The 23,559-nt window shown below is 41.9% G+C and overlaps 1 protein-coding gene across 1 annotated transcript in view; it reads right to left on the minus strand.

The window, feature by feature from the left end:
- LOC136884576 (dual 3',5'-cyclic-AMP and -GMP phosphodiesterase 11A) overlaps positions 1-23,559 on the minus strand; it is a 638,170-nt gene that overhangs the window by 82,423 nt on the left and 532,188 nt on the right. Inside the window, exons 6-9 of the mRNA XM_068229957.1 lie at positions 13,463-13,627; positions 10,444-10,533; positions 7,643-7,833; positions 5,369-5,550 (exon numbers count right to left, since the gene is read on the minus strand). Of these exons, the coding sequence (XP_068086058.1) occupies positions 5,369-5,550; positions 7,643-7,833; positions 10,444-10,533; positions 13,463-13,627 (628 nt within the window). The remainder of the gene's footprint in view (positions 1-5,368; positions 5,551-7,642; positions 7,834-10,443; positions 10,534-13,462; positions 13,628-23,559) is intronic.

Here is a 23,559-nt window from a genome sequence, read left to right on the forward strand (position 1 = left end):
GCTGGATTTGCTTCTGCGGTGGTAATAAGGAGACTTGCTTTCGTTCTTGTCTTGGGGGATAAGCTTTAACATTGCAAAATTAGAGAGTTCTATTTTGAGCATTTACTCTTACAGTGGCCACAGAAAGTATTCGTACACCTATGAAATGTGATGGAACATCATTACGGTTTACGAGCTGAAGTCAGATTTATAAACGGCACAACGATAGACCTCAAACATACACGCTGAACATACAGATCGTTTAAAAACGTAACATGATCGGCACGATACTGTATACAAACTGCAGATCGTGCCGCCAAGAAAGTATTCGTGCAGTGCGGATCTACTGTCTTTGTGTTTGGTAAAATAAGTTGTCGCACAGATTTAGGCCAGTGTGCCTGCAGGAGGGGTTGTTATCTCTTCAGTCATCACTGTGCTGTCGTTGCCGCAAGGTTATTTAGTATGGAGTGAAAGACGATGGAACTTCTATTGAGTCTACGAGAGAATATAGTGTTACTGTATGAAGAAGGTAAAAGTTATCGTTAAGTTGGAAAACCGCTCGGCTTTAGCTTTACAACGGTGAGTTCAATAGTTAATAAATACAGGCACAGCGGACAAACAGGAAACAAACCCAGATCTGGTCGTCCAAAAGTGCTGACATCACGGGACCGACGGAATATTGCGCATTCGGCACGAAAGAAACCGTTCCGAAGTGCTACAGAACTCGCTTCAAGGTCCAACAAAACGGTGAGTGTGCAAACTATAAGGAATGTATTGCACAGTACGAACGCGTGCATTAGATGTCCATGAAACAAGCCACTTATAAGTGAAAGAAATAGGCAGGAACGCGTCCAGTTCGCGAAAGAATATAATAAAAAGGCAGTGGACTTTTGGAACACCATTACTTTTTCTGACGAAGCGAAGTTTATACAGTTTGGAACTGGTAGGAGCAGCAAGGTATGGCGGAAGACAAACACCTGAACACATAATCCCCACGATAAAACAGGGAGGAGCGAATGTGTTGGTTAGGGGCTGCATGGCTGCGAATAGAGTGGTAAACCTGGCATTTACTGATGGTGTTATGGATGCCAGGAAGTACATAGATGTGTTGCGCTATAATTTAAGCAGCAGTCATACAAGCTTCGTCTGGAAGGAGTCTTCCCCTTACAACAGGACAATGATCCTAAACATAGTGCCATGATAACTCGTGAATGGTTGTTGTACAACGCATGCCACTCCAACGCAGAGTTCAGATCTCAATCCCATAGAGAACCTGAGGGATCATATTGGCAAAGAAGTGCAAAAACTCCATCCAACTAGTAAAGAACATCTTAAGGAGTTACTCTCAGATGCAGGGTCCAACATATCTGAAGAGTACACCAAACGTTAGTTAACTCAGTGCCAAGACGTCTGGAGCAGTTCATCAAAGCTAAAGGCATGCATACAAAGTATTAAGACTGTGTATGAACAAAGACTTCGGCAGTGTTTGAATTATCTAGTAGTGTACGAATACTTTTTTGTTGTGTTAAAAGATGAGTTTATTTATTTATTACGTTGAGCGCTGTGTATCTCATACCAGTTGTACAGCAAGGTGTCTTTCCTGCATACATTCGTCTCACTGGATGTGTTTATATTAGTTCATGGAGTTTAATATACAAGGTATACGTTGAAATGTTGGTGTACGAATACTTTCTGTGGGTAGTGTATGTCTGCTGTATATAAGAACTTCAGATCAGTTTGGTGGTCAAGGTCTTATAGAAACGCAAGCAAATAAGTAGCATCCACCTTTGCTTGTTTTGATATCCTGATCATTACTGCAGGACCCCGAGCTAAAGGGATCCTTGCACGATAAATACTATTGTGCCAATATTTCACGTAAAAAGAGTGTCCCCACACGGCTCAATATTCCTGGGAAATGCTTTACTGTATTTCTTCTCAGTAGCTCGACTAGTTCATGTAGCTGTTTGTTCGCCTCTGAACATTATCTGGTAAGTCGCGAACTTTGGACTGGGAAGACTTTGGAGTAGAGAGACGAGCTGATCGGCTATGTGATATGTTCCTAGCTGTCAGTGCAGAGATGGCGTGGGATGACAAACGTTCATTTATAGGACGAGGAGTAGGAGATTGCAATACAGCGAGTGGCCAAAAGTCATGGGAAGGGCGTCCCATTAGAAAAAGTGCCGTGAATGGTCCCTGAGCTTTGCGGCTAGAGGAGCAGTCTTTCACAGACACCAGTGTCGTGAGTTAATTCACTTTGAACGTGGAATGATCGTCGGCGCACGGCGTCATAGGTCATAGCATTGCGGAGATTACACGCGAATTCGCGTTTTCGAGGATCTTCATTATCGCAGAGAGAATGTTACCTCCCGTGTAAACCGCCGCGGGGCAAGACCAAAGGTGTTTAAGGAACGGACATCACGTCGCCTCCGCAGAACCATACAGGGCGCTCGATGGGCTACTGGAGTCAGATCACCGCCCAGTTGAATGATAGGAGTCAGGAACCCATTCAACTTCACTGCATAGGCTTCACCAGCCAACGGTCACCCTCGTGTCCATTTGCTGTCACCTCGACACGGAGTTTAACGACGGCGATGGACCATGGAACAGTGGCAGCGTGTGTTATGGTTCGATGAATCCCGGTTCCAGTTGTATCGAGCTGATGGGCGCGTGAGAGTGTGGCGTATGCCCCTTGAAGCTATGGATCCTGCGTGTCTACAAGGTTGTGTCCAGGTGGGAGGTGGCTCAGTTCTGATATGGGCTGCGTTTTCATGGTCGCTATTAGGGCCCATTGTCTGACTGCAATGAGCGCTGACAGATGCTCATTATGTAAACATTCTTTCAGACCATCTGAATCCCTTTCTGGCCCTAGAGTGCCGTGATGGAGATGCCATGTTTCAACAGGACGATGCGTCACGTCACCGTTCTGTGGTGGCACGCTGGTGGTTGGAGGAGCACTCCAGTGAACTTACGAGCATGGATTGGCCCTCCAGATCCCCCGATCTTAATCCAATCGAGCATTTATGGGATACTATCGATGCTGGTGTTCCCTCCATGAACCAAGTACACAAGCCCAATTGTTGGTAGCAGTGCAAGATGCGTGGGTCCAGATTCCTCCAGAACGATCCCAAAACTTTGTATAGTCGATGCCTCGCCGTACTGCTGCCGTTTTGAGGGCTCGCGGAAGAGCAACTCGTTATTAACATCACTTTCAGTGTCTTCCCATGACTTTTGGCCACTCGGTGCAAACTATCAAGAGAAATGTTCGACAGATTTCAAGTTCTTTGAAAACGTTTAAGATACAGCTAGGTAAACAATTGTTAGGGAATCTGCCTCCTGGGCGACGCCCCTAAGTGCAGATCATTGACTGACTGATGCCGAGTGGACTTGTACTGCACTGCAGTAGGAGTCTGTTTAAATGAGAAAAACACGAAATCGGAGATGGACCAAGGACTGACATGCGGATATATTGAGAGACACTTTTGCTCAGTGAACTGACTACAAATTATTTGAAAATGGATGAGGAATCATAAAACCAGTTAGTGAACTTTGTCTCGCGTTAAAAAAAAATAGAACACTGTGATAAGGGAGGCAATCTTATTTAGAAACAAGGGAATGTTTTGAAGACCTAAAATTTTCGACTTACATCTCACCTACTAGTATAAGCAACATAAACAAATAAATGTATAAAGCTCTTAGCCTTTGCTTTAAGGATTATAGTACGGTAAGTACATACGTACATACATTACCATTATAGACCATTATGCTTTTCAGCGTTCAGTCTGCAAGCCTCTGTGAATTTACTAACGTCGCCACAATCCTCTATTTGCAACTAGTGCTGTGGCCTCATTTAGTTCTATACTTCTTATCTTTAAATTGTTAGAAAGTGAGTCTAAACATCGTCGTCTTGGTCTCCCTCTACTTCTCTTACCCTCCATAACAGAGTCCATTATTCTCCTAGGTAACATATCCTCCTCAATTCGTCTCACATGACCCACCACCGAAGCCGCTTTGTGCGCACAGCTTCATCCATCGAGTTCATTCCTAACTTAGCCTTTATCTCCTCGTTCCGAGTAACCTTCTGCCATTGTTCCCACCTGTTTGTACAAGCAAACATTCTCGCTACTTTCATGTCTGTTACTTCTAACTTATGAATAAGATATCCTGAGTCCACCCAGCTTTCGCTTCCGTAAAGCAAAGTTGGTCTGAAAACAGACCGATGTAAAGATAGTTTCGTCCGGGAGCTTACTTCCTTCTCACAGAACTAATAATAGAAAATATTTATACGTGCTAAGGGATCTTATTAATTTTACTGATGGGCTGTATTTATTTTAGATTGCAAACGGTACATCAAACGAACTCAGAAAAGAATGGAATGCAACTACTCAAAACAAAGCACACCAGTGGAGAGCGAAGACAAAGAGGAACCGCTGGAAGGACGGCTGGGTACAATACAGGATGTTTGGAAATAACGTGAGCGTTAGAGGGTTGGTCATACTGATTAATATCTCGCGCCGTTATCCGCTGCTGAAGTTAGCCAATCAGATCGCATCCTGGACGAATTCACATATGTTTTGCGAGGCGGTGTTGCCAAATCTGCACGCGACTTAAGACGGACTTGAGGGCACCAGCAGAAGAAACCACTTTGGCGGAGGAGGAATTTGAATACACGCCTCCGAGCTGACAGGATCGTGCCTTAGCAAGCACACTACGGTGACACTGGTGGTTTGTCACTTCAGCGGCTGATAAAATGAGATATCGAATTAATTAATTAAAATCATTTATCAGTATTAGGAGCCTCCATGGCTCAGGCGGCAGCGCGCCGGCCTCTCACCGCTGGGCTCCGTGGTTCAAATACTGGTCACTCCACGTGAGAGATTTGTTGGACAAAGCGGTGGCGGGACAGGTTTTTCTCCGGGTACTCCTCTTTTTCCTGTCATCTTTCATTTCAACTAACATTTCATCAGTCATTCATTAATTATTGCCTCAGAGGAGTGTGACAGGCTTCGGCAGCCGGCACAATTCCAATCCTCGCCGCTAGATGGGGCTTCATTCATTACATTCCTGACCCGATCGAGTGACTGGAAACGATCAATTACGCTGTCCACGTTGTTTCCGACAACCCTGTAAAGAGCTTCATTAAAATTAAATACACTTAATATTCTTCAATATATCGCTCAACACTTTATTCTAAACCTTGCAGGCTCAATATTATTGCACCCTACTGTGCTATAATATTGATCGTTTAAGGGCCACTTAAAGGGAATGAAACATTTTGAATTAAAACCCCTCGATGCGGCCAGGAATCAAAGCCGTGGCACCGAGGAGTGAAGGTCAAGTGTGTCGGACAGTTTCGTATTGAACACCGCAGGAGATGAAGTTATAAACTCACCTATGGTCTGGTAGTGGCGATTACGGATAGGCATGGCGACGAGCGATCGGATATTTCCACCACAGCCTTTCTCCACCTCGAGGCACTCCGCTACATTAAGCACTTCTCCGGTCTGGGCTACGCGCTCCGCCAAGCGCAGCATGTAACGAGAGACGTTACCGCCCTCCACAGGCTGCCTCGGGCTGAAACAGACAAGATATTGACCCTGCATAGAGAAACGTCGTAACACCGTGGATCAAAAATACTCCCCATCACACTCAATATGAAATTTCTCTAACGCTCTGCAAAACTGCGCTCCCAAAAGAGTACGCTGAACTTAAGGACACATGAACACAAAACCTGCCTATTCTAAAGATCCATTACAGTCAGTGAGTCGCCACTGATCTGCATTTTGGGCGCTCACCTACGTGGCACACTCTCGATCATTTATTTACTTTGTTTTTTCTTAAATTATATCAAAGAAGTTGGAATTTTATTAAACATCTCCTCTGGTAAATTATTCCAATCCGTATTCGCTCTTCATATAATAAATAATAATAATAATAATAATAATAATAATAATAATAATAATAATAATAATAATAATAATAATAATAATAATAATAACATGGAAGGACGTGGGTTCGAATCCCCGGCAGGAAGTCGAAAAATTTAAGAAACGAGATTTCGACTTCGGGAGGTGCACATGACACTGAGGTTCGTTCAGCCTGCGCCAAAAATGAGTACCAGATTAATTCCGGGGGGCAAAGGCGGCCGGGCATAGGGTTAACCACTCTACCTCATCAAGTGCCGAGGTTACGGATAGTGGAACTTTCCACCACTCCCTGTGCCTTCATGGCCTATACGGAGATGACTAAGTGGTATGCTCCGAGCTGTCAGTGGAGAGATGGCGTGGAATTACATGAGTGGACGAATAAGTTTGAGTGGTGTTTTTAAAAGTAGGAAAGATCACAATATGATAAAGCTGAAATTTAACACGAGAAATTGGGGTAAATATTCGTTTATAGGAAGGGAAGTTAGGGATTGGAATAATTTACCAAGGGAGATGTTCAATAAATTTCCAAATTCTTTGCAATTATTTAAGGAAATACTAGGTAAATAGCCGGCCCCGTGGTGTAGGGGTAGGGTGCCTGCCTCTTACCCAGAGGCCCAGGGTTCTATTCCTGGCCAGGTCAGGGATTTTTACCTTGACCTGAGGGCTGGTTCGAGATCCACTCAGCCTACGCGATTAGAATTGAGGAGCTATCTGAGTGTGAGATAGCGGCCCCGGTCTAGAAAGCCAAGAATAACGAGCGAGAGGATTCGGCGTGCTGACCACACGACACCTCGTAATATGCAGGCATTCGGGCTGAGCTTGGTAGGCCCTTCAAGGGCCGTAGTGCCATGGGGTTCGGTTTTTCTAGGTAAACAACAGATAGGGAATCTGCCAACTGGGCGACTGTCCTAAATGCAGATCAGTGGTGACTGATTGATTGACAAAAGTGCAAAATAAAATTAAGAAGAAAGAGGAGAACATAAGAGCGAGGGGGGGGGGCGGGAGAATCAGAATGTGAAGGATGAGGAACTTGAAGAAGGATAAAGAGAAGGGGATGGAGGAAAAAAAACCCGAAGAGGATTCGGAGTAAGGAGCAGAAGGATCATAAACAGATCAAAGGGAAGGAGGTAGAGGATATACTGTTGATGATAATTAGGGTCCGAATGTTTACGACCTAAAAAATATTAAAATATAAGAATAAATATGACTTAAAAGTTTTTAGTCACATTTTGTAAATCTTCAAAATCTTGCCGCTGTTCAAATTAACATTTATGTTGAAAATATACTTTAAAATCTAGAACATTCAATAATATTAAATAAGTAATAGTATTAATTTTATTAGTATATTTTAAATTTATTTAATTACTCGTAACTCTCGACTCTACTCAGAAAGAAATAAATGTCACAATTTGATGGGCGATTATAAAGAATTACAATAGCAAATTACATATATTTTAAAGTTTTCAGATAGGAACGATCTTCTATTTTCTCGCAACATTGACATGTAACCCTAAGAAGATCATTGTAAGAAATTACAGACAACAGACCGAAAATATAACCTTTGTTGAAATTTTAATTCATCTTTCGAACTTGTAGTTAGACCCATTCCAGCCCGCACCTTCTTTCACCTCTGACAATGATAATAATAGTAATAATTTTTCGTTTACTGCAACTCCTGCGGCCAGGCCACGCTAATGTAAACTTTAATTAAAATCGTGAAAACTGTTATATTACAATACCTGGTGTGCGACGTCCCCGGAGTGAGCTCGAACAATTTGGAGAAGATGACCACGTCTGCACTCTCCTCCAGTAGCAACACCGACGCCCGCTCACACTTTAGTAGTCGCTGAGCCCGCTGCATGATCTTGAGGATCACCTGCTCCAGGGAGGTCTGTTCCTCGAACAGGTCGTGCACCACCTCCAACAGGTTCTAAGACACATAATGTTGTTAGCTTCCATGGTGAATCGTACTTTATACCAGTGTTTTCCCTATAGTCGCGGCCACCAAATTAGGCGGCTCAGAAAAATTACACTGTTGCCGAGGTTATGTTGAGACTGGCGAAGAAATGTCTTAATTGAACACATCATTTCGGAGCGCGAGGCTGTTTACTCTCTCATAAGCTCCTCATGTTTCTTCCTATAATGTTCCTAAACAAATTATACTACAAGCTTCAGAAAAGACTGCTGAGTTCAGCGGTATAACTATTTTCCACATAAACCAATTAAAATAATTATTGAGAATAAAAACCTGAACAAGTAAATTTAAATCCATAAAATAATGTATTGACATCCTCCGTTTGCGGCCGGCCACGTTTTTGTTTCTTCAGCCAATGAAATGTTAACTGCGGGAAAAACGTAGAAAATGATCCAATTTACATTTTTATATGAAACATTTTCCGTTGGTATTTTAGTTTTCCTGGAAAATGGCCAGCAAAGTGGCCATCGTATGGATACCGTTAGGTGAGGTCGTTCGGGTCGCGCGCGTGTTCAAAAGACACAGGACATAAGGACATTCGGATTACGTTTTGATTTGTGTCAGTTCTATTAAAATATTTTTATTTGTTTCTGGTCTACAATATGACTTTAAATACTTGAATACCGTAAATTGGAATACATAATATAGAAAATAGAGCTACTTTAAAGAATGCGTAGACTGGAGCGGACCGGCTTCAATTAGACAGCACTGCACGGTCAGAGTTGCCAATCCGTAAGCGACTCTCGACCATCTGTCACTTCGTCGTTGCCATGTCTGACAACAGCACAGTTTTCCTCACCGCCTAATCCAGTGGCCGCAGGTTTAGTATATCGGCACTGCATTGCGCTTATCACGGGATAGCTTGCACTTGTGTCATATAAACAAACCAACGTTAACATAATAAAACTATAGTCAAGAGGCCAACACCATTCTACTACCACCTTCACTAGTTATTTCACTTGAATCCTTCACGCTGCCCTCAGTCGCCCGCATCCCTTGGCCAGAGAGGTGTCCCAATTAACCTTTTTAGGGTGAAGATTAGAAACTTGATAGTAGTAGTGGTGTCACAACGTTGTACTAGCCAGCCGGTGTCTTGGAGAGGTGCGGTGTACACCTGATGAGCCGAAGACACACCGAGCCGGAACACCATACAAAGTACGATTCAGTTACCTGATTTTATTCACATGAATATGTTTTATGGTTGGGGGTCATCCGAAAACTTTGTGTAACGTAACGCGACAAAATGTGTACCGTCAGTGACGTCACTTTAGTCGTTACCGTAGGCCTTGGTCGCCAAAGATGCCGCGGCTGTGGATTTGTATAAATAGAGTGTGTTGAAATAGAAAGTGTACCGTCAGTGACGTCACTTTAGTCGTTACCGTAGGCCTTGGTCGCCAAAGATGATACAGGGTCCTTTGACGTAGAGTTGTAGTTCTCCTTGATGTAACATTGAGTTTCATTTATTGAGAGTCATGTTCATGATCTTTCGATTTTAGCAAAGGGAAACATTTCTTTTTTGATTTATTTATTTATTTACTTAATAGTAATCAGATATAGGTACGAAGTACTCCATTTTACACTGCCTGTATATCAATATAGATTATTATCAGTAACAAAGCAAACAATAAAATATAACAAAGAAAGGATTTAATATTAAAGAATTCGTTAGAAAGTCAATAACAAGTTATATAAATAACAAGGGTGTAAACAATATAAATGTCCATGTCAGTAATGTTCTGGCCAAGATGTCAACAGAGAATCGAGAGCGAAGGTTGGGAGGAATAGACAAGGAAGAGGGAAGGAAGCAGCTGTGGCCTCAAGTTAGGTACCATCCCGGCATTTGCCTGGAGGAGAAGTGGGAAACTACAGAAATCGCTTCGATTATGCCTGAGGTGGGAATCGAACCCCCTCTACTCAGTTGATCTCTCGAGGCTGAGTGGACCGCGATCCAGCCCTCGTACCAGTTTTAGGATGTCGTGGCAGACCCGGGAATTGAACCCGGGCCTCTGGGGGTGGCAGCTAATCACCCACTAACCACTGCACCACAGTGGCGAACTTCAAGTTATCTTACAAAGTACAATTGAAGGAAGGAGAAGTAGGGGAAGAAGGAGAATATCTTGGCTACGGAATCTATGAGAGTGTTATGGGCTCAGTATCCCCAGTCTTTTTCGAGTTGTTGAGAACAAGAACCAGATCGCCCTGATGACAGCCCACAGCCAATGAGGATAAAGAAGAAGAAGAAGATGAAGAAGAAGAAGAAGAAGAAGAACTGACATCATCGCTGGCCTGTTTTAGGTTTATCCAGAGTGAACAAGACAAACTTAACGATTTACGACGACTTTTCTCGACTATCTCAGAAATTAATTACAACCCACCACCCTCTCCACACTTCGTACGGAGCATTGAAATCTGTTTGGAGTCCGACAATAGGATCATGCAAACTCAACGACGACTTACTGCACTTGGTCGAAGTAGAGGAGGAACTGCACTACATTACACCCCTGTCCCATGACTTTTGGCATATCATTGAATTTTCTCTCTCTCTCTCTTTTCTGTAGTACTTACTCTGTTTCTGTCGTATTCCTGTCTCGACGCCTCCATTATCTGAGCGTTGGTGATGGCAATGCCAACGAATTGTAGATATGTCTCGAACATCTAAAAATGAACACGAACAGTAACTGCATTAAAAATATTGTCAGTTTCATTAAGACTGCAATAGCAGTCATTTATTGCTTAGTATTTTTAAAGAACTTAGGATATAGTTACAGGAGACTTGGTAAATTATTTCGACACCATTTCAAAATGTTTCAGTGATGATTTTTGTTTTGCAGGAAAAGAGGGAAGGGTTCATTCTTTCGATGATGATATACATCTGCGTTATAGGCCGTTATGCTTTGCATCGTTCAGTCTGCAAGCCTCTATGTATTTATTAAACACCACCACAAACCTCTCATCTTCAAATCATTAGAAACGGATTCTGTCTATCGTCATATTGTTCTTCCTCTACTTCTTTTTCCCTCCATTACAGAGTCTATTATTCCCCTCCATTCGCTTTACATGACCCACCACCGAAGCCGCGTTCAGCGCATAACTTCAAGTTAATTCCTAACTTAACCTTTATCTCCTCTTTCCGAGTGCCCTCCAGCTATTGTGCCCACCTGTTTGTACCAGCAATCATTATCGCTACCTTCATGTCTGTTGCTTCTAACTTATGAATAAGATATCCTGAGTCCATCCAGCTTTCACTCCCGTAAAGCAAAATTGGTCTGAAAACAGACCGATGTAAAGATAATTTAGTCCGAGAGCTGACTTCCTTCTTACAGAACACTGTTGATCGCAACTGCATTAGCTTTCCTGCATCTTTATTCAATCTCACTTACTATACTACCGTCCTGGGATAGCACAAATCCTAAATTCCTGAAGTGGTCTACCTGCTCCACTTTTGTATTCGCAATTTGTAAGGAAACTGTAGCGGGATATGCGATGTATATTGTCCGGCTGAATTCTTATTTATTTATTTACTTATTTAATTATTTTAATGCCTTCATTTGTGACGAGGTTAAGGCTCACAGGCCCTCTCTTACATTTAACCACATATTATCTATAATAAACTTCATAAAACAGAATAATGAAATAATATAACAAAATATAAATCCTAACCTCATTCATTCTTCCATTCATACAAGCTGGTTATACATTTAATAGGTAATCTTGGCAAGACCGCTGGAAAGTAGCTAAAGAAGTGCAATTCCTGACACTGACTGGAAGGGAATTCCTTAGCCTTGCACCAGACACTTAAAAGGAGCTGTTAAATGAAGATGAGCAATGCGCAGGAATTGAGTGTGTAGTAGTCGATCGTGTGTTATGTTCATGAGAGGAGGAGAGTAAATTAAACTTCGAGGATAAATACTGGGGTTTAGATTCATTCAACAGACGAAATACGAGAGTTGCAATGTGAAGATGTCGTAGTTTATCGATTTTTAACCAGGAGATAATTTCATAATAGGGGGAGATATGAGTTGAAAATTTAATTGAAAATATAAACCTAATGCATGAATGAGTTCATTGCCCTCTGTAATTTGAATGTTTGTTCCATGGTGGCATCTATCATTACAATATCACAATAATTAAGTATGGGATATATGAGGGAAGAGAAATTTGGAAAGGGAATCACAGTCCAAGGAGAGGAAATCAAAACCTTGAGATTTGCCGATGATATTGTTATTTTATCTGAGAATGCAGAAGATCTCGAGAAGTTGCTGAATGGTATGGATGAAGTCTTGGGTAAGGAGTACAAGATGAAAATAAATAAGTCCAAAACAAAAGTAATGGAGTGCAGTCGAACGAAGGCAGGTGATGTAGGAAATATTAGATTAGGAAATGAAGTCTTAAAGGAAGTAGATGAATATTGTTACTTGGGTAATAAAATAACTAACGATCGCAGTAGTAAGGAGGACATAAAATGCAGACTAGCACAAGCAAGGAAGAGCTTTCTTAAGAAAAGAAATTTGCTCACTTCAAACATTGATATCGGAATTAGAAAGACATTTTTGAAGACTTTCGTGTGGAGCATGGCATTGTATGGAAGTGAAACATGGACGATAACTAGCTCAGAAAGAAAGAGAATAGAAGCTTTTGAAATGTGGTGTTACAGATGAATGCTGAAGGTGAGATGGATAGATCGAATCACGAATGAAGACATATGAATCGAATTGGTGAGAGGAGATCGATTTGGCTAAATTTGACGAGAAGAAGAGATAGAATGATAGGACACATCTTAAGACACCCAGGACTTGTTCAGTTGGTTTTTGAAGGAAGTGTAGGTGGTAAGAACGGTAGGGGTAGACCAAGGTATGAATATGACAAGCAGATTAGAGCAGATGTAGGATGCAATAGTTACGTAGAAATGAAAAGGTTAGCACAGGAGAGGGTGGCATGGAGTGCTGCATCAAACCAGTCTATGGACTGATGACTCAAACAACAACACATATGAGGGTCTGGATAAGTTTAATTTTAATGCTTAGTGGAAGAAGTTCTTCACCACTCGATATGAAAGAGCGAGCAGCTATGTCTCTTTGAATGAGTTTCTGCCTAGATAAATAGTTAAATACATGTCTTTTTCGTGGCAATGTTAGTGTACTAGCATCTATCTTAACAATAACCGCTGCAGTTAAGATCGATGTACAGCATTAAAATAATGTAATAGCAGTAATAATAGAAACCAGATTATCAACAAAAATTACATGTATCAACGTGCATTGAGTCCCGGATGAGCTGAAGTATCCCTGGAGTATATGTATCATGCTAACAGAGGGCGTTTTGAATATGTCATGAGGTGTGCTGCTACGTTTAGTTCCTATGTGTTTCCCATGATTAATGTTCTATTAGAGTTGTAGAAAATGAGTTCTAATATGGTAATAAAGTGTGTGCTGAAAGTTTGGCCTACTTTATTACTACACCCTGTATACAGTCGCCCAGCCTGTAGTTCTCTAACATGCTCTCTTGTTTGCAGAACTCTTGAGCCATTCTAGCCACAAAACATCCAAGTGGGGGCGGAGTCAAAGGATTAGCAAACAATACAAACCTTCTCATCCTTGGCGGAGAACTGGCCGCCGTCCAGCTCCGGGTTTTTGTTGATGACTTGAGCCACAGCAATCACCTCGTCGTAGGCATTGCGGACCGGCATGCAGAGTAGAGAGTCCGTATGATAGCCGGTGATGCGATCTACTTCGTCATCGAACCGAGGATCCTGAAACACAAACACTTTTGTCATATTCTTGCTAAGGAATTTCTGACTTTACATTGATGAGAGTATGAGACAAGCGAACTGTTTGGATTGTACCTAACACATTTCAATGAAACATGGGGGAATGATCAACTAACATATCCTAAATTCAATTAAGTTATCTTAAATTTATTGGTGACAATCATTTTGCCGCGATACCAATAGCAAATTTAAATCAGTAGACGAATAAGTTTGAGTGGTGTTTTTAAAAAGTAATGTTGTTGTTGTTGTTTGAGTCATCAGTCCATAGACTGGTTTGATGCAGCACTCCATGCCACCCTCTCCTGTGCTAACCTTTTCATTTCTACGTAACTATTGCATCCTACATCTGCTCTAATCTGCTTGTCATATTCATACCTTGGTCTACCCCTACCGTTCTTACCACCTACACTTCCTTCAAAAACCAACTGAACAAGTCCTGGGTGTCTTAAGATGTGTCCTATCATTCTATCTCTTCTTCTCGTCAAATTTAGCCAAATCGATCTCCTCTCACCAATTCGATTCAGTATGTCTTCATTCGTGATTCGATCTATCCATCTCACCTTCAGCATTCTTCTGTAACACCACATTTCAAAAGCTTCTATACTCTTTCTTTCTGAGCTAGTTATCGTCCATGTTTCACTTCCATACATTGCCACGCTCCACACGAAAGTCTTCAAAAACATCTTTCTAATTCTGATATCAATGTTTGAAGTGAGCAAATTTCTTTTCTTAAGAAAGCTCTTCGTTGCTTCTGCTAGTCTGCATTTTATGTCCTCCTTACTTCTGCCATCGTTAGTTATTTTACTACCCAAGTAACAATATTCATCTACTTCCTTTAAGACTTCATTTCCTAATCTAATATTTCCTACATCACCTGCCTTCGTTCGACTGCACTCCATTACTTTTGTTTTGGACTTATTTATTTTCATCTTGTACTCCTTACCCAGACTTCATCCATACCATTCAGCAACTTCTCGAGATCTTCTGCAGTCTCAGATAAAATAACAATATCATCGGCAAATCTCAAGGTTTTGATTTCCTCTCCTTGGACTGTGATTCCCTTTCCAAATTTCTCTTTGATTTCCTTTACTGCCTGTTCTATGTAAACATTGAAAAGGAGAGGGGACAAACTGCAGCCTTGCCTCACTCCTTTCTGGATTGCTGCTTCTTTTTCAAAGTAATAAGGGTCACAATATGAAGATAAAATTGCAATTCATGAGGACAAATTGGGGCAAATATTCGTTTACAGGAAGAGGAGTTACGGACTGGAATAACTTACCAAGTTAATCTGCCACGTGGGCGACTTCCTAAATGCAGATCAGTGGTGATTGATTGATAATTAATTGCTGAACAATATGCTCAGATAAATTAGCCGATGACATAGAATGTACACTCTAGATATACATCCTTAAAGTTACAATAAAATATTTCAAGGGAAGCAGGAAGTGGGAGTCAACTGAAAGGCGCCGTTTTGATTATTACTCAACATATCTCGGAAAGTATCTGAGATATTTATTTGATTTTTTCTTTCTTATTTGCAATAGTTTCATTATTATACATACTGAGATTGGATGCTCTTTATCAAACACATTTGTAAAAAACAATCTTTTAAAAGAGAAGTTTTAATAAAAATTCATTTTGTGTACCTTTTTCTGTCTTTTCTGAATCCGTTCACCCTCCAGGGTTGGTTTTTCCCGCGGACTCAGCGAGAGATCCTATTTCTACCGCCTCAAGGGCAGTGTCCTCGCCAGGCTAGCTCACCTGCTATGCTAACAGGGGCCTTGTAGGGGAATAGAATGGGAAGGTTGGAAGGGATAGGCGAGCGGCCGTGGCATTAAGTTAGCTACCATTTCGGTATTTGCCTGGAGAAGTGGGAAGCCACGGAAAACCACTTCGAGGATGGTTGATGTGGGAATTGAACCCGGGCATCTGGGAGTGGCAGCTTATCACACAAACCACTACACCACAGAGGCAGACTTATGTACCTTTTTACCTTGCAATACACTAAAGAAGCTTTCTGTGGCCATTTAACAGATGCTCAATGAGCTACTTAAGCGAATTTATTATCGTATTGGAAAAAGCAAAATACAGCAGGGTCAGGTATAACGAATGACAACAGATGTACTGCCTTTCAAGAAAGGAAAGACCTCTCTCAGTGAATAAATCATTAAGCACTGAACAAAATAAACAATTTTTAAACATTCATTTGGACAAGGAAACCAGTGATGAAATGCTTTAAGAAATAAACACTCCGAGGCTTCTTCTGGCAACGGAAAAGTAGAGGAAAACAGCAGTGTTTGGTCGTCTTCTCCGGAATAAGAATTTCATGCAGTATACATTTTGAGGGCAAAGTACTGGGTAAGAAGGACAGAGTAGAGCTACGGAAGAAGATCCTAGATGAGTTAGCGGAAGTCATGGAATGCCGAGGTTACGCACATATGAAACGAATTTCCGAGAGAAGAGATCAGTGGTTGTAGCGATAAGCCTTTAGCAAATTATGATTATTGTATTCCGAAGTAGATATATTTCCCCAGTCTTATTTATTTCCTTTTATGAAATTTTCAGCGCCTTTGAAGTTTACCTCTATTAACTCTAAACAAGATATCTGGTTAAATTTAATTCACAGTTACAAGTATACGTTCTCTAACAGAATGGGAAGTTTGAAGAAGGTTGGGCATACCGTTTTTCAGGAAAAGGTACTTGAACTTCCAGAAATCTTAAAACAACTTTGTTTCGCAATTCATCTTTAAAACATTCTTTTTGACAAAAGTATTTTATGTGGAATATTCTGAATCCGCACATATAATAAAGAAAGTGTTCTAAATACCAGGTGTTTGCATAAGGGTTTTTTTGCCGATTTTTGTGGTAAAGAAAACTCGTAATTTTCAAGGGAAATTCATTGTTTGTTTATTCAAAATATTGGCTATCGGCTTCTACACACTTCGACCATCTTTCAGGTAAGTTATGAATACCATGCGAGAAAAACTGCTTGTCTTTTGCGGCGAACCATTCGTCGAGCCACTTTCCAACTTCCTCGAAATTGCTGCAGTGCTGCTCTGTGAGCGCGTGCCCCATTGATGCGAAGAGGTGATAGATGGTGCCAAGTCAGGGCGGTACGGCGGGTGCAGAAGGATGCCCCATCCAAGCGATTTCAAGGTGTCTTTCACTGGTTTTGCTGTGTGAGACGGTGCATTGTCGTGAAACAAAATCACTTTGCTATGTTTTCTGGCTCTTTCCGGTCATCTTTTGATCAATGCATGATTTAAATTAATCATTTGTTGGCGATAGCGTTGTGCATTAACGGTTTCGCCGGGCTTCAAGTGTTTATAATACACAATACCGCTCTGGTCTTTCACATTGTAATCACCACGTTTAAATTGTCGAAAGCATATCTTACATGTTCTAATCGATGGAGCGTGTTCGCCATATGTTTCTACCAGCAAACGATGACTTTCCACAACATTCTTCTTTTGATTAAATAAGAAAAGCAATGCTTGCTGCAATTTTTTTTTTTTCAGGCACAAATGTCGACATGATGACTGAACGATACAAGACAGACGCTAGTGTTTGGCGGACTGAACTTGAACAAACTGACCTATGTGTCAAATTCATACGCTGCGTACTGTTCAGTGGCGTCATCTTTTAGTGAAACCGGAAAAGACTTATGCATACTCCTGGTGTGTTAGAAATATGCGAGTTAAATATCTCGCGTACTTTCTGAGATATGCTTTGTAACATAGAAAGCTGACAACAGGACCAGAATTTCAATCTCTGCTCACCCATCTTACTAACACGTGTTCTATGTGAATATAATCATTGGTATGCGGCAACAAAATACATACATACATACATACATACATACATACATACATTATCATTATAGACTGTTATAACTTTCAGCGTTCAGTCTGCAAGCCTCTGAGAATTTACTAAACGTCGCCACAATCCTCGATTTGCAACTAGTGTTGTGGCTTCATTTAGTTCTGTATCTCTTATCTTTAAATCGTTAGAAACCGAGTCTAACCATCGTCGTCTTGGTCTCCCTCTACTTCTCTTACCCTCCAAAACAGAGTCCATTATTTTCCTAGGTAACCTATCCTCCTCCATTCGCCTCACATGACCCCACCACCGAAGCCGGTTTATGCGTACAGCTTCATCCATCGAGTTCATTCCTAAATTAGCCTTTATCTCCTCATTCCGAGTTCCCTCCTGCCATTGTTCCCACCTGTTTGTACCAGCAATCATTCTTGCTACTTTCATGTCTGTTACTTCTAACTTATGAATAAGATATCCTGAGTCCACCCAGCTTTCGCTCTCGTAAAGCAAAGTTGGTCTGAAAACAGACCTATGTAAAGATAGTTTCGTCTGGGAGCTGACTTCCTTCTTACAGAATACTGCTGATCGCAACTGCGAGCTCACTGCATTAGCTTTACTACACCTTGATTCAATCTCACTTACAATATTACCATCCTGGGAAAACACACAACCTAAATACTTGAAATTATCGACCTGTTCTAGCTTTGTATCACCAATCTGACATTCAATTCTGTTGAATTTCTTATCTACTGACATCAATTTAGTCTTCGAGAGGCTAATTTTCATACCATACTCATTGCACCTATTTTCAAGTTCCAAGATATTAGACTGCAGGCTTTCGGCACAGTCTGCCATTAAGACCAAGTCGTCAGCATAGGCCAAACTGCTTACTACATTTCTACCTAACTCAATCCCTCCCTGCCATTTTATACCTTTCAGCAGATGATCCATGTAAACTACAAACATCAAAGGTGAAAGATTACAGCCTTGTCTAACTCCTGTAAGTACCCTGAACCAAGAACTCATTCTACCATCAATTCTAACGGAAGCCCAATTGTCAACATACATGCCTTTGATTGATTTTAATAATCTACCTTTAATTCCATAGTCCCCCAGTATAGCGAACATCTTTTCCCTCGGTATCCTGTCATATGCTTTCTCTAGATCTACGAAACATACACACAATTGTCTATTCCTCTCGTAGCATTTTTCAATTACCTGGCGCGTACTGAAAATCTGATCCTGACAGCCTGTCTGTGGTCTGAAACCACACTGGTTTTCATCCAACTTCCTCTCAACGACTGATCGCACCCTCCCTTCCAAGATGCCAGTGAATACTTTGCCTGGTATACTAATCAATGAGATACCTCGATAGTTGTTGCAATCCTTCCTGTTCCCTTGCTTATAGATAGGTGCAATTACTGCTTTTGTCCAATCTGAAGGTACCTTACCAACACTCCACGCTAATTTTACTACTCTATGAAGCCATTTCATCCCTGCCTTCCCACTATACTTCACCATTTCAGGTCTCATTTCATCTATTCCTGCTGTCTTATGACAATGGAGTTTATTTACTATCCTTTCCACTTCCTCAAGCATAATTTCCTCCTCCCCATGAGCTTGGCTGTTTGCAACACCACCATGATGATTTTGCTTTTACATTGAGAAGATGTTCAAAATATTCCCTCCACCTCTCCAGTGATTCCCTGGGATCTGTTATGAGTTTACCCGAATTACTCAAAACACTGTTCATTTCCTTTTTCCCTCCCTTCCTAAGATTCTTTATTACTGTCCAGAAAGGTTTCCCTGCTGCTTGACCTAGCCTTTCCAGGTTATTACCAAAATCTTCCCATGACTTCTTTTTGGATTCAACAACTATTTGTTTCGCTCTGTTTCTTTCATCTACGTACCAATCCCTGTATGCCTCGGCCCTTGTTTGGAGCCATTTCTGATAAGTCTTCTTTTTACGTTTACAAGCTGCTCTCACTTCATCATTCCACCAAGATGTTCACCTTTTCCCATCTTTACACACAGTTGTTCCTAGGCATTCCCTTGCTGTTTCTACTACAGCATCCCTGTATGCCACCCATTCACTTTATATATCCTGAACCTGCTTACTGTCTACTGTTGTTCTACGCCAGCTTCTGTGCATGTGAGGCACTGTGGGTCGGTTCCACTGATCGTTTTAAATTCATATCCATCCATTAATTCATTCTTCGTCCTCACGTTTTGAATTGTGGTCAGTGGATGTTTTTGGGCTTTTAATTTGTAATTTCATTTCGTCTCATTTCGTAGCGTTAGGGGCAGATGACCTAGATGTTAGGCCTCTTTAAACAACAAGCATCAACATCATCATCATCAAATATTTCATTTCCAAACACCTCTCGGATGGCAGGTAAAATCGATGTTTGCGGCATATGAAAATACATCTCACCAGTTACGGCACCTTCAAAGAAGAATGGGCCAATCAAACCGCGCTATGACAGACCACACCACCCATTAACATCGGGTAGATTAACATGTTTGTCCACATGAACGTGAGGACTTTCAGGAGCCCAGTACACGCAGTTGTGGAGGTATACAGTGTCTTTCAGTTTGAATTCCCCCCCCCCCCCCTTCATACCAGATAACCATCCCTCCATGCCGTTCATTCTCGCGAAGTATGCCTTCGAGCCACTGGCAGTACTCCATCCTTCGATCCGCGTCGTCCTCGTTCATAGCGTGCAGCGATCTTGGATTGTACACTTTCCACTTTGCAGCCTTTACACCCTGATTCACAGAGTTTTGAGGTGACTTAGTAACACAGCATCGCTGGAAGCTGGACTTGTTGATGTTTTTGGTCGGCCAGACCTTTTCTTATGCACATCCTGAGCAGTACCTTCGGTTTCAAATTTATCCGGAATTGTTGTACGTGTTGGTGGCTGAGTTCCGTACACATTACGCCATTGCCGTTGTACCTCCATCATGCTTTCGTACTTCCAGTACCACTTCAATACGGCCTTGCGTTGCTCAAACGACAAGGTTACTGCATTCGTTGCTGCACTGTCATCTGCTGTAAAACGCGCGCCAAGATTGTCGCGCCATTCACGTGACCTTCATCATCTGTTGAGAAAACAATGGACTGCGCTACCGTGTCTACATTTTCTAGACCCCTCTATGTCTCCCGGTCGTGGCCATCCATCAACGGCTGCTAATTTCGGATGGCAACCAGCCATAAGACATAGTCTGCACGGTTCCTAGGTAACAATACCTTACATCACTGCCTGCAGGGTTGCTATGGTTACACTTCCGTCACACACTTTGTCGGGTTACGTTACACAGATGACCCCCTGCCGTAAGATATATTCATGTCAAAATGAACCGTAAACATTTCGTTTGCTGGGTTTCTGGGAGAGCAATCGATTATCCGCGCGCTCGTCTTTAAGAGAGGAGAGCTCCTTGGCATTCAGCCAGCCTCGCCTCATTCTGTCGCGCGTTCTGCTCGGTTCCCATTAACTGGACCGCCATGCCTTCCTTCCCTTTCTTTTCTGCGTCAAGACGCGTGACGGGGTTGCAAACCGAAGACAGACTGTTTTAACTAGACGGTGCGGGGGAGTCCACGTGAAGTGCAGGCGTAATGAAGTGTCGCGCTTCGCAGAGGAAAGAAAAGGTGTTCCCACAAGCTGCTAATGCTTACTTTGAAAATATTACTTGTGAAATGAGACGGAAAAAGTCTTCATACATCTTCATTATAGACTGTTATGTCCTTTAGCGTTCAGTCTGCAAGACTCTGTAAACTCCGCACCAGGACTGGAGGAATCAGAAATACATTCTTGGAGCCAGTAAAATTTCTTTGGCGCCAGACATACAAATTAATTTGCTTACTTCTATAACAGGGTTGTTCAAACTTTTCACGTATTGGACGCACCTGGTTCCTGGATACGGAGGCGTGGGCGCTATATGGTGATGATGACGATGATGATGATAAAAATTTAATTTCGTGTGGCTAGGTATTTCTAGCAGAGTGCAGTCGTAAGGCAGACTCTCCGATGAGGGTGGGCGGCATCTGGCATGTGTGGGTTACTGCGTGTTATTGTGGTGGAGGCTAGTGTTGTGTGTGAGTTGGGGCTAGCACAAACACCCAGCCCCTGAGCCATTGGAATTAACCAATGAAAGTTAAAATCCCCGACTCGGCCGGGAATCGAACCCGGGACCCTCTGAGCCAAAGGTCAGCACGCTAACCATTTAGCCATGGAGCCGGACATGATGATGATGATGATGATGATGATAATAAAAATCAGGGGTGGTGTGTCATTATGGGCCGAAAGGACCCGGTTCACGCAGGGCCGTTAAGCCGTATTCTACAAAACTGGTTTTCTTAATGTCTTTAAAAATTACTTTACATTGCAGACATTCAACTTAAAACGAGTGTTTTTCCTTTCTGGAATGTCTCAAAAGGAATTCAGTATACATAACTCATTCATTCATTCATCATCTGTTTACCCTCCAGGTTCGGTTTTTCCCTCGGACTTAGCGAGGGATCCCACCTCTACCGCCTCAAGGGCAGTGTCCTGGAGCTTCAGACTCTTGGTCGGGGGATACAACTGGGGAGTATGACCAGTACCTCGCCCAGGCGGCCTCACCTGCTATGCTGAACAGGGGCCTTGTGGAGGGATGGGAAGATTGGAAGGGATAGGCAAGGAAGATGGAAGGAAGCGGCCGTGGCCTTAAGTTAGGTACCATCCCGGCATTCGCCTGGAGGAGAAGTGGGAAACCACGGAAAACCACTTCCAGGATGGCTGAGGTGGGAATCGAACCCACCTCTACTCAGTTGACCTCCCGAGGCTGAGTGGACCCCGTACCAGCCCTCGTACCACGTTTCAAATTTCATGACAGAGCCGGGAATCGAACCCGGGCCTCCGGGGGGTGGCAGCTAATCACGCTAACCACTACGGTGTATTGCAATAATGATGCCTGCTCCACAAAACCTTCCGTGTTAAGTATATGGTGTAAGAGCTGGGTGAGAAAACAGTGGACGTACCACTGTCTTGCACGCGATATTTTCTGTGCTCTGAAAGGATTTCCTTTTCTCCTCAAGGGCCCGGAGAATTGGCCCATTACGTTGCGTTGTAGTGAAATAGAAGATCTTCATTCCCTACTTCTGCCTCTGTTTGAAAGATTAAAGCAGTTAAGGAGAGATGGGTCTACTCAACGCCCTTGAACAGGTACCTAGCCGTTGTACACAGTTTGTTGTTTGGTGTTTCAAGTACAGTGTGTTAGTGAGTTCTGTATGAATGGAGTTAATTAAGGAGCCATGTGAGTAAACTTTTTTTAAAGCATGAACTATTTATTAAAATTTGTTTCAAATTTTTAGTTGTGTGGAATGATGATAATGTCAATATTGGCAACAAAGATAAAGCAATGTTTATTATGAAAGAATAATATAATCTGACCGACCCTAAAATTTTAGTCAGGAACTGCCCTTGATAATAACAATAATGATAAAAAAAGGAACATGTAGGCTAATATTGAATTAATATTTTTAAACATATCGTAGTTACGAATTTAGTGTGAAGTCGGGCATCGCATGTTCGCTGTAAGTTAAGGAACAGTATTGCTCCTCACATTCACTATTAAAACTGTAGGTTCGTAAAAATTTAGACATGATTAGAATGACTGTATAAAATAATAATATGAATTAATAACTGATGTATACTTTTTTCAGTCAATGAAACCTACAACCTGTTTTCCAGTCTTTGACCGGGTCAGGAATGTAATGAATGAACCACATAATAGGCTATTAGTACAATGGCGTCGTCACTCTCAAAGTGATTTATGAATGACTGCTAGATGCTATGAAATGATAATGGAGAGTGTTGCTGGAATGAAAGATGACAGGGAAAACCGGAGTACCCGGAGAAAAACCTGTCCCGCCCCGCTTTGTCCAGCACAAATCTCACGTGGAGTGACCGGGATTTTTCAGTCAATATAAATGAAAATTGAGGTCGTGAAATGCAATTCCTCACTGATACATACAGTTTAAATCTAAGTTAGAGAAGAACAAATAACACGAACTTAGATATAAATAGCACACTGCTTCTGGTCACCACACAATCCAA

The sequence above is a fragment of the Anabrus simplex genome, chromosome 12 (genome assembly GCF_040414725.1).
Source record: "Anabrus simplex isolate iqAnaSimp1 chromosome 12, ASM4041472v1, whole genome shotgun sequence".
In the NCBI taxonomy this organism is placed as follows: Eukaryota; Metazoa; Arthropoda; class Insecta; order Orthoptera; family Tettigoniidae; genus Anabrus; species Anabrus simplex.